Consider the following 12,555-nt stretch of genomic DNA (forward strand, 5'->3'; position numbering starts at 1 on the left):
GTGCCTTTGGTATGACATTGTGGGGTATCACTGTATTGTGTCGATAATTTATTATACTTCTGTGTGTAAGGAAGCTGGTGTGGCAGCATTGATTGTGGGCAAAGTTTATCGATGTGTTTACATAACTGAGGCAAACTGTGGAGGCATAAAACTGCCTTCTCAACTCAACAAAACTTTGTTGTACTAACAGAATGAAAATCATAGTAATTACAAAAGCTGTGTTCATGACTGCAGATAGTCTGATTAATGAGGTCACAATGTGGAGGGTCAGCTTCTCCTACTTGACCTCATAGATAGTATAAATGATTGTATGAAATACATTGATTTTGTGGACAAAGGTCAGCTCAGGCATTATGCCAAAGAAATTTTAAACATGTCACTATTTACCAAGCACTTACATGAGTACAACCGACATATCCACTTCTTTGCACTGTTTATAATTTTGCAGGTCCACTGTGACCATACAATTTATGATCACAGAATCTACAAAATTGAAAGACCTTAACATCCTTACAGTTGGCCACCCATATTATTAGTGCAGGTCTGTGAGTCATCTCACTGACCCAGAAAAGTTGCCTTGGAGGTGTATGTCAGTAACAGATAACACGGATAGCATATTGCTCAGTTACCATATTTATGATAGGCTCATAGTTAGTTGAACAATTAAGACGATGTTAGGATGTGGGCTTGTATAAGCAAGTTATCTGGCTAGCATAAGGTGGTGAGCACAATGGAGAAAGCAGTGAAATATTGATATTGGAGATGAGTCATACATGATACTGAGGTGGTCAAAGTCACAATATTTGACAATGTTTACAAATTATATACAAAAATTACTACATATTTTGGACATTTCATGCATACAACCAGATAAAATAAAATAAAAAACAAACAATGCACACTATAGCATACAATTACCGTAGGCCTCCATTACATCAATCAAAATGGAAAATTATCTTGACATGCTATGCTACACGTGCTTCAGTTATATACAAATAAAGTGCAAACTAAGGGTTTGAAATCACTGCACACAAATTACTCATTTTCATGATTGACCTTTTTTGAGAAGTGTGTCAAAATGATCACTGCATCCTAGAAATGGTGATTCGAAATATCTGTGTGTATGTGTGTGCCTAGTCACACCTTCATTCTGCACAAAGAGATGATTGTGTCTGAGGGGTATAGTGTGAACCCTGCGTACAGTGGCTTGTTAAAGCTGGAATATATCGTGTGTAGGAGCAGTGAACCTTCAGACGAGACTCTGTAGAAGGACACCAAGCCATTCGGCCAGTCCAGAAACACCCCAACCCTATTGCACTCATACGGGGGGAACTCGATCTCGGTCTTCCTCTTACCATGGTACACAGAGTAGCCCTTCTCGTTACAGTACAGAGTCACTGATTTAGGATTGTGTCCCAGCACCACATCGTCTCCTCCTCCCTTCCTCCTTATGCCTTTGCAAGTAAATCCAATGGCAGCTGTCCCAGTCCACTCAACCTCCCAGTAGCAGCGTCCGGTCAGAGGCTCCCTGCACAGCACCTGGGGCCAGCAGTCAAAGCGCTCTGGGTGGTCTGGGTAGGGCTGAGCTGGCCCCCTAGTCACTTTCTGGTTCCGCTCAGACAGTGTTAAGTTCCTATGAGCCGTGTTGGGGTCTAAATGCAGCTTGTAGAAATCTGTGAAGTGAAAAATCTGAACCTTTTGGAAAACACACATACTGCATATATACACACAAACACCTGCTGTTGGCTACATACCCTGATTCATTATCTATAGTATGGAAAATGAAATACTAGAATGAAAGGAAAATCTGTTGTAATGAATGCGTTGCCTGACGTTTTGGTAGTTAGCTTGCTAGTTTAAGATCAAAACTCCCTACTGTAGCTTTAAAGCAACATTAGGCAGGTTTTTACTATTTTTGGTGATAAATGGTCAGATGAACAGACCTGATAGCAATCTATCTACCTTTTATCAGTGACAACTGTTAGTGTTTGCAAGGAAAGTCTGTTGGCTATCACCTAGTTAGCTTGCAAGTTTCAGACAAAAACGCTGTGATACCTCTTTTAATACTAATTTAAAGTCAATTATTTTATAATGGTTGACTGTTTATATATCGGTCTTTCACCAGGTGTAAACTGTGAAGTCCCACATCCCGTAATGATGCTGGAAATTTGATTAACTATGTATACACTGAGTCAACACACAGCATACTTACATCTCTGTGGTGCTGACAGCAAACGGTACCTTCCAGCATGCTTGACACTAGAAGAAAAGTTACGGTAGAATAAAGGTTAAGAAATATAACATTCATAACGTTAACACAGTTACTCACTTACTCATATGCAATTATGCACACACACAGTAAGAGACAGACATAGACTAGAAGCATTACTTCTCACAAATGTTTAAAGGAATGAATCCTTTTTCAGCACAACCACTTCAACCTGCAGATCAAACTGATGTTTTATCACAAACTCAGGATACGCTTACAATATGTTGACATACTTGAGGGTCTCCAGAGCACAGTCAGAATCTTGAAGTCTAGCCGAGAGCTGCTCCACTCCAGAAGTTCTTGGGTAATTGTAGCTCAGGTCCAACTCTTTTAGATGAAAGGGGTTAAAGGTGAGCGCTGCAGCCAGGGCTGCACAGCCTCTGGTAGACACAAGACATGTGGATAACCTGAACCAGAGAAAGAGGGGCAGAGAGCACCAGATCTCAGTTTTATCCCTTAATGCTACAATGCATTCTCCACTTCATCTCAGCACAAGGAGTTTACCATGGTATATGTAGATTCTCTGCGAGTGATTCACCTCAATATGTGTACTTTACAGTTGAGACTCTTCAGACCAGCAGCGAGGTGTTCCACTCCTGAGTCCTGTAGTTCATTGTCGCTCAGATCCAGCTCTCTCAGAGCAGAGTGTTCAGACTGGAGAACTGAGGCTATTGTCGAGGAGGACAATTCTGTAAAGTGACAGCCAACCAAACTGCAAACACAAGTCACAGTCTCAGTATAACCTGTAAACATGTAGGTGAGTCTCTGTCCCAAAAACAAAATATTTTCAGAAGTCACAATGACTGAGCTCATGAACCTCATGGAGTAAATCAAAGCCAAAAGATGACAAATTACAATGGAAATGAATCGCTTTGTTTTTTATGATTAACTTTGTCAACGTGGACATAAGCATTTCAGGTAAAGTGAAGGTGAGGTCACAATATGTTGAACTGGTATTCTTAGTATCCCACCTGAGCGTTTGCAGTTTACAATGAGGACTCAGTAGCCCCTGAGCAAGCAGCTTAAGCCCCGAGTTCTGCAGGCTGTTGTAGCTCAGGTCCAGCTCACTCAGTTGTGAACCCAGTGACTGCAGGCTAAGGACCACAGTCTGATAGGCTTTCACTGTCAGTTTACAGCAATCCAACCTGCAGGACAACACAAGATGCTGAGATTAGGGTTTGGGCGGATGGTAGGATATCTGTATCTGGGATGCTCCAATTTCCATTCCCCAGCTGGTATTTATAGTTTGGTTACATTTCATCAAAGTACACTGGATACTACTTTAATATTTTCCATGGTAAAGAGATAAAGAGATAGTAAAGAGTAAAGAGTAAAGTAAAGAGATTACATATTTTGGGGCGGGATGCTTACAGCTGACAGAGCCTGTTGGGCAAAGTCCCAGGCTCTGTTGTTATAATACATGTATGAACTACCATGAAATGTGCTGAGACAGGCCTTCGCAGGAATTCTGGTTAAAGAGACAACATATAGACTCATAGGCTTACCGAGCCCTCCTGCACCACCGTACTGCTGGTACTAGTCTTTTGCGGCCCTCGTCTGTGGTGTTGTACTGCCTCAGGTCCAGTTCGTCTAGCGGCTCCTCGGACATCTGGAGCATATATGCCAGAGCCGAGCATTGGGCCGGAGAGAGGTTGAATTCCACGCACCTCTTTGATTTTAGGTACTCTTGGATTTCATCCTGCATGGAGAAGTCCCGCATCTCAATCAAGCAATGGAAGAGGTTGATGCACCTTTCGGGTGAGAGGTTCTCCCCTCTGAGCTCTTTAATGTAAGTGATGGTTCTCTTGCGTATTTGTGCTTTCAATATCTGGTCCATGTACTCAGTGATTTTCTTTGTGATGTCAGAGGCTCGACTGCGTGTGCCTTTAAGCAGGCTTTGTAGGAGCTTCTGGTTGGGCTCGAGCGAAAGTCCCAGGAGGAAACGGAGAAAAAGATCCAGGTGTCCATGTTCGCTCTGCAAGGACTTATCCACTGCAGCCTTCAGCAGGTCATACAGGTCCATTTTCTTATCAGACACGAGAAGGTGAAAAGACTCCAGAACCTTTGCATTTTTAGTGACAAAGGAGTGGATCACATGAAGAGCTGCAAGAAACTCCTGAATGGTCAGATGCAAAAAGCAGTAGGTCCGCTTTCCACGACCGACCGACTCCTCTTTGATGATCTCTATGCATAACCCTGAGAACACAGAGGCATCCCTTGTGTCAATTCCACACTCTCTGAGATCCTCCTCATAGAAGTTAAATTGTTGACTCTGTAGATAAGTGAAGGCCAGCTTCGCCAACTTCAATATAGCCTCTCTGCTGGACTCTTGTGATTGTCGCGTGTTGATCTGTGTGATGACAAACTCTGTGAAGATCTGAGTAAGTGTGTGAGGAATGTCCCTGATGGGTTTCTTGTTCAAGATTTGCTGAAACACAGTGGCAATGAACGAACAGAAGACAGGGATGTGGCACATGATGAAAAGCGTGCGTGTTGCCCGGACATGGGCAATGATTTTGTCAGCCAGCCTTTGGTTGGCAACTCTGCTTCTCAAGAATTTGACCTTCTGCGCATCACTGAACCCCCTGAGCTCCATCACCTGGTCAATGTAAAGGGCAGGTATCTGACTGGCCGCTGCTGGTCGTGAGGTCACCCAAATCAGAGCAGTGGGGAGAAGGTGACCTTTGATGAGGTTCGTCACTAGTGCTGAAACTGTCGCTGCCTTGTTCACGTCACACACCTCCATCTCCTGGAAGTCCAGACGGAGTTTAGACTCATCCAGACCGTCAAAGATAAACAGGAGTTTGCATGCCTTGTAAACCTCCAAATCTTCCAGGGCTTGGAACTCTTCGAAGAGCTCCACCAGAAGACTGTGGAGGCTATGCTGCACACCACACATCAGATTCAGCTCGCGGAAGGGAAGCAAAAAAATGAAATCCACATCCTGATTAGCTCGCCCTTCGGCCCAGTCCAGAATGAACTTCTGCACAGACATGGTCTTCCCAATCCCAGCGATGCCTTTGGTCATGACTCTTCTGATGGGCCTCTGCTCTCCCCGTAGCGGTCTGAAGATGTCGCTGCAGTTGATTGCCTCATCTGGAGGCATTGCCTGTCTCCTGTGCATCATCTCAGTCTGCTGGACCTCGTGCTCTATGTTGATTCCCTGACTGTCTCCTGCTGTGATGTAGAGCTCTGTGTAGATGGCGTGGAATGGCACATCACAGCTGAGTTTTGTGGACCCCCCAGGCATGACCTCAAACCTCTTCTTCAAACTGGCCTTATGGCCCTCTATGGCCCTCTGTATGTCTGGAATACAATGAAAAGAAAACAATGGTAGGTAGTTATATACAACTACACTGTTTTTGCTGCTGCTGTTATTGATTAGATTACAAATAACCATACCTAACCACACAGTTTTGCACAACTGTACAACTGTATGTGTGTGTGTGGGTGTGCATGTTATTGATAATGAAAATAATGCATTTAGGAGGCTGTTTGAGCACAGATGTCACTCACTTGCTGAGGTATTTTGTGAGGGGACACTTCTCCAGCAGAATTCAGGATATGCATAAAGTTCAGGAAAGAAAGGTAACACCATGAACATTTAATTTCATGTTATGAAAGTCCCCAGTGAAATCAAAGATCTCCACATCATCTCCACTTAAAGTCTGCACCAATCTGGACGAAAACTAGCACACAACCTTATTTCTACAAACCACCCACCCACCAGCAACATGTGCTGAGTACAAATCATCACTGGGCACTGCAAAGGGGACTTCCTGAGCTCTGTCAATGGCCAGATGTGGCATAATATGCTAGAGAAATTATATTTCTGTATCTACTTTTCATTTTTTAAATGATTTAGGTTTCAGAAATTATGTTTTTTTGAATGAAGCATGAGTAAAACATAGCATAGTACTATTGCAGGATTCACATTTGAGTGAAAACACCAAAAACAGCACTTTTTATAGGATTTATTCTGTAGCCATGGACACTTACACTGTTTCCTCCGATGGGATATGAGAAGCTAGGGACCCCAAACTCCAAAGAGACCCAGAGGATAGACGTCTGTCCAAAACATAAATTAAAACACAGCTTTCCATCAGATGGACTTCAAAGTACCCTATGAAGTACCCTACCTGGCATCGGCTCATTAACACTGTAATAGACACAGATATGCCTGTAGTGATGCTAGTAGGGTCAGCTTTCTTTCGGTAGAGACGGACAACTGGACACTGGCTAAATAGTCAACAAAGTCTCAGAAAATAAGCTCTTGTCAAGAGGTGAGGGTGAGCTTCTTCAAAGACTGACACAGACAAGTGCTATCTTAAGACAAATCTCTTATGTTACAGTTTACAGATAGGTGATATCTTACCTAGGCTGATGTTGTGATGTTGCTTGGTCAGAGTTGGGGAACTTTTCTAGAGAGCTGTCACTCTCTGTGGATGTGTGGCTAGGAGATGGTGACTGTGGCCTATACCCCAAACACCTAACACACAGTAGAAACAGGGAAAATATGAACAATTATAGGCAGTCATACAGTAGCCTACAGGGCAATACTGAGAGATTGCTGACAGAGTAAACATTATATGAGACTGATGATCAACATTACAAGCCTTTAAGCCCCTTAAACTTAATGATGCTATTTAGATTAGGCTACTCAGATATCTAGAATGGCAGAGTTGTGTATCATATTATGTTTAGCATTATAACACAATGCATTGTGAACTTATAATGTCCTGTGAAGAGGTTCCCCATAAAAACTTTGAAAAACTCCCAATAACAAGAGGTTAGTGTTTATGCACTGACTTAATTTTGTTAATATGATATGAACAGACCTTATGACAATCACACCATATTGCATAACCTCAAACCACTTCACCACAACACACCTCACCTTATGACATAGGGTGCTACTCCCTCTCCCTTGTTCGGGGACTCTTCTTCTTGCACTCTGATATTAGAAAGAGATAAGTGATTTTAGTAACATTTTGTCCAGTATGAAGTAAACAGCCTTAATAGTATGGAGTCATTGTTCAATATCCTCAGACTTAAAATTGTTTATTGTTGGGAGAAACGAATAGCAGAATGAACAACAGGTTCTACTTTCAGCTCTGTACTGATAATATACTGAGCAAGCACACTGGTTTTAAAACAGAGTGAAACATTCTTTAGTGACACTTCCTACACTTTCATTTCAAATACATCTATATAAGCCATCATTGACTACTCATAAAGCATTACACATCCATCACACACACTTTCAATGAATATTCCAATATATGCCTACAGGAGGGCAATGGCACTAACAGCCTCCTCACCTGGTGATAGGAGATACTGTTCCATATTTCAAACAAGGAGGGAGGCCTATGGAGATGTCACTTTGTAGAGACAAGCAACTGGATGCTGAAGATTCACGTCTGTCTGCTTCCAGACTGAAGACATCAAAAAGAAATGTTCAGCACAGTCAAATTGCATAAGTCCTAGCCTAGCCTACCAAAGACAAGTTTTCAGTCATTCAGACTCTTTCACTGGAATTGAGTGACATTTCCAACACTTTCATTTCAAATACATCTATATAAGCCGTCATTAACTACTCATAAAGCATTACACACTCCATCACACACACTTTCAATGAATATTCCAATATATGCCTACAGGAGGGCAATGGCACTAACAGCCTCCTCACCTGGTGATAGGATATACTGTTCCATCTTTCATACAAGGAGGCAGACCTATGGAGATGTCACTGTGTAGAGACAAGCAACTGGATGCTGAAGATTCACGTCTGTCTGCTTCCAGACTAAAGACATCAGAAAGAAATGTTCAGCACAGTCAAATTGCATAAGTCCTAGCCTAGCCTACCTAAGACATGTTTTCAGTCATTCAGGCTCTGTCACTGGAATTTATATACGTGGACTAAATTAAGCTGTGACCAAAGCACTGAAACAATAGTGTATAAGGTCTTGCCTGATGTGACAGTGAGAAGCTCCATCACAAACATTAAGAGAATCTTCTATTGTGGCGTTCCTCTGTGCTAACACAGTTCTGGGAAAAGTCTGCTGTCGGCCTGTGTGCTGCCTGAAAATACAACCAAGAACGAACTCACTGGTAAATGCAAATCCCTATTCCAAGGCCTATTTAGGGAGACCTCAGAAAGAAATTCTGGAAGAAGTGGGTGTGACGATTCTACAGTTTGGCAAATTCAGTTCAGAAATGTGTTGATTGAAACAGACAGACTTGTGGGAGAAATAGAAATGTGACTTTGTACAGGACTAAGGGGTGGCTCTGGGCAACAGAAAGAATCATGGGAGGAGTGGGGAGACATGTCTTGTCCGTTACCTTTGGGCAATGTGAGGGGGCGGGATAGAGAGACCACGCCAGCGCCTAATCCTCTGTTTCTCCATCCTGAAGTCCAGTAACACCAGTGCAATGAAAAAGAAAATAATTAACATTTCTTGCCTCACCCTTTTGCAGTCATCGACAACAGAATTCATGTCTCCCCGTCTTAATTATCAGTTTTCACTGTGGGGCAAAGACACTTTGGCCATACCTTGTGGTCTCAGATGCAGTTTCTTCACTGAGGTTGGGTGGCATCTGAACGGAGCTATCACTACGCAGAGAAACATAGCTGAACGATGAGTCTCTCCTCTCTGTCTGGCTACTGCAAAACATCATTGACAAATCATGGTGAACGATACAGTCCACAGTACACCAGGTCAGTACACTTGATCAGTATACTTGATCAGTACACAGGTCAGTACACAAGTCAGTACACTTGATCAGTACACAAGTCAGTACACTGGATCAGTACACTGGCTCAGTACACTGGCTCAGTACACAGGTCAGTACACAAGTCAGTACACTTGATCAGTACACAAGTCAGTACACTGGATCAGTACACTGGCTCAGTACACTGGATCAGTACACTGGATCAGTACACTGGCTCAGTACACAGGTCAGTACACAAGTCAGTACACTGGCTCAGTACACAGGCTCAGTACACTAGATCAATACAAAAAACATTCCCCAATAAGTGGCAAATTGTTGCAGAGTTGCTTTAATTCTTTACAAATCTGAAATGACCTTAAAGGGATTCAGTCACAACCACGTTCAGGCTTTGGGGGTCTTGCTTTTTTCCACACACACATACACACACACAGTGCCCTCACTTGCTTGTTGAGAGTTTTCCATCGCTGATATTAGGAGGCTGCTCTACAGACCCGTCACTTTGGAAAGATATGCTACTAGATGCGGACTCACGACGGTCTGTCTTCAGTCTGTAAACACACAGAAACATAGAATACAGTTAAATGATGTAGAATTCATCCTCAGGTACACCTCAGAGTGCTTAAAGAGATGAATAGAGTATTGTTTACAATAAGAACAGGCATGAATTTAACATGAGGCTTTTATATACAGCGTACATAGTGGAGCTGAATGATGTTGTTCATAACATATTAAGAAATTGTGTATAAAACACCATAAAAATGCAAGGCCTGGTTTAATATGGACTTTTAAAAACAGTAAAAGAGCTCCTCTAATGGACCCCTTAACATGGAAAGTTGCTCTATAGAGTAACACATAACACTCCACAGACACACAACTAACAGATGGAGACACCGGCCTATGAAGTCTAAATGAATGAGCGCTGTACTCACTAGGGGAAAGGTTATCAGATTCAATTCAATTTATTTATATAGCGCCAAAACAATAAAATTGTCTCAAGGCTCAAGATTCGTTAAATTTCAATTAGTTCATTAAGAAATATTTAGCAGATGAACTTTGACTGAAGACTACAGGAAACTCCACTGAATCACACTGATGATTTCCCAGAGATCAGTGATTTTAGTAAGATTTTGTCCAGTATGAATAAACCACCTTAACAGTATGGAGTCATTGTTCAATATCCGCAGACTTAAAATAGTTCAACAAAAACAAAGTAGCTGCAGTCCTATTTTAACCCCTTTATTGCTGAGAGAAACGAATAGCAGAATAAACAACAGGTTGTACTTTCAGCTCTGTACTGATAATATACTGAGTAAGCATGCAAAACAGGTGAATGGTGTTGAGAAAGAGAGAGAGAGAGAGAGAGAGAGAGAGAGAGAGAGAGAGAGAGACCACACCTGTAGATGGAGGATACCTCTCCGAAATGAAATACAGTCCACATTAACAAAATAATTCATGTCTCCCCGTCTTAATTAGCAGTTTTCACTGTTCGGGCAAAGACACTTTGGCCATACCTTGTGGTCTCAGATGCAGTTTCTTCACTGAGGTTGGGTGGCATCTGAACGGAGCTATCACTACGCAGAGAAACATAGCTGAACGATGAGTCTCTCCTCTCTGTCTGGCTACTGCAAAACATCATTGACAAATCATGGTGAACGATACAGTCCACAGTACACCAGGTCAGTATATTAGGTCAGTACACTAGGTCAGTACAAAAAACATTCCCCAAAAAGTAGACAATTGTTGCAGAGTGTTGATTTAATTCTTTACAAATCTGTAATAATCTTCAAGGGATTCAGTCACAACCACCTTTCGGGGTCTTGCTTTTTTCCACACCCACATACACACACACAGCGCCCTCACTTGCTTGTTGAGAGTTTTCCATCGCTGATATTAGGAGGCTGCTCTACAGACACGTCACTTTGGAAAGATATGCTACTAGATGCGGACTCACGACGGTCTGTCTTCAGTCTGTAAACACACAGAAACATAGAATTAACACACAGTTAAATGATGGATGGAAGGTTGCTCTATAGAGTAGCACATAACACTCCACAGACACACAACTAACAAATAGAGACACTGGCCTATGAAGTCTAAATTAATGAGTAGTGTACTCAGTGGGGGAAAGGTTTTCAGATTCATTCACTATCAATTAGTTCATTAATAAATGAAGAAAAGAAAAGATAAGATGAACTTTGACCGAAGACTACATTCCACTGAATCATACTGATGATTTCCCGCTACCATAATTGTATATTGCTCTCACCTCTGATTGACCTGTACACGTCTCTCTGCTTTTCCATTGACATCCCTCTTAGAGGCAGCTACTGTCTCTCCTGTCTTCCCAAAGACATGTCTCATCCCGGAATAAATTAAGTCCTCCTCTGTGTCCCCAGGGAGAATGACCTTATTGGGAATCTTACTCCCCTCTCTGGGAGAATCGGCAAGATTCATCTCTCACCTCTCTCTCCACCGAGTTACAGGACAGAGTCTCCCCCAGCCTGTAAGCAGACACAACTGGTAACACAAGGAAGTTGTAAACTATATAAAAAAAGTTGTAAACTGTATGATATTTTGTTTCCATGTGATCAAAGGGCATTTTTACATCTGCCATTGTGATCAGATGTTCAACATGGCACAATGCAGAGATAGAAGCATTTAATCCAATGTTGATACAGCCAATAGTTCTACAATAGCCTACTATTAAGGTAATTTAAATGAAAATTCAATTCAGTTCAGTTCACAGATGAGTGAACATGAGTCTCATGGCTTTCCAGATGCCACAACCTTAACTGCAGAGGCTAAGTGAACTAGTGAATTAGTTAACTAACAATATAAAACAAAACCTATATTGAGAATTCATATAATTAAGATAATCTCTTTCTAGCCTCAATGATCAGCCTGAATATGTATAGGCCTTTACCATGTCCAAAGGTGTGAGAATATAAACATTTGAATTATTATAATCACAATGACTAAAGCCCAGTGCATGACACAACATATGGGTGATTGTGTGTCAGCATAATATGGATGTATGCGGTTTAAAATAATATTCTTACCTCAACCACAGCAAGACATTCCCACTACATACTTAGCAGTAACTACAGCACCCAGGAAAGGACCCCATACCCTGTGAAGTAGGCTAAATCACGGCATGTATGAGAACTTTGAAGCCGGTGTGTGTGAGAGAGATTGAGTAGGCTTAACTGTGTGTTATGGGATGGGCATGGCACTTAGATTGTGAGGTTTTCACCTTTGACCATTCCATAAACATCTCAATTGCATGGCGTCTGTGTGGCTGGGAGAGTTTGTAAACATGTGCGCATGTATGTTATTGAGTGGTGTGTGTGTGTGTCTGTGTGTGTGTGTGTCTGTGTGTGTGTGTGTGTGTGTGTGTGTGTGTGTGTGTGTGTGTGTGTGTGTGTGTGTGTGTGTGTGTGTGTGTGTGTGTGTGTGTGTGTGTGTGTGTGTGTGTGTGTGTGTGTGTGTCAGTGGTGGAAGAAGTATTCAGATCCTTTACTGAAGTAAAAGTACCAATATAACAATGTAAAAAT

General features: G+C 42.0%; 1 protein-coding gene across 7 annotated transcripts; it reads right to left on the minus strand.

Annotated features, from left to right (window-relative positions):
- Window positions 1–620: 620 nt before the first annotated feature.
- On the minus strand, window positions 621–12,199 carry LOC105895755 (NACHT, LRR and PYD domains-containing protein 3-like). Of its 7 annotated transcripts, none has more exons than XM_031580919.2 (20): window positions 12,061–12,199; window positions 11,268–11,502; window positions 10,862–10,969; window positions 10,513–10,623; window positions 9,442–9,549; window positions 8,823–8,882; window positions 8,612–8,677; window positions 8,240–8,350; window positions 7,959–8,072; window positions 7,591–7,704; window positions 7,167–7,223; window positions 6,645–6,758; window positions 6,269–6,337; window positions 5,786–5,811; window positions 3,775–5,575; window positions 3,241–3,414; window positions 2,808–2,981; window positions 2,503–2,676; window positions 2,213–2,259; window positions 621–1,673 (listed from the first exon to the last, which is right to left on the minus strand). In XM_031580919.2, the coding sequence occupies exons 2-20, from the start codon at window positions 11,453–11,455 to the stop codon at window positions 1,138–1,140; spliced, it is 4,152 nt and encodes a 1,383-aa protein (XP_031436779.1). In that variant the 5' UTR covers window positions 11,456–11,502; window positions 12,061–12,199; the 3' UTR covers window positions 621–1,137. The 7 variants fall into 7 exon arrangements, with proteins under 7 accessions (XP_031436779.1, XP_031436777.1, XP_031436778.1 ...); XM_031580917.2 differs by having other exon boundaries at window positions 8,823–8,933; window positions 12,061–12,197; XM_031580918.2 differs by having other exon boundaries at window positions 8,823–8,933; window positions 11,268–11,518; window positions 12,061–12,197.
- Between the last annotated feature and the right edge of the window lie 356 nt (window positions 12,200–12,555).

The sequence above is a fragment of the Clupea harengus genome, chromosome 14 (genome assembly GCF_900700415.2).
Source record: "Clupea harengus chromosome 14, Ch_v2.0.2, whole genome shotgun sequence".
NCBI lineage: Eukaryota > Metazoa > Chordata > Actinopteri > Clupeiformes > Clupeidae > Clupea > Clupea harengus.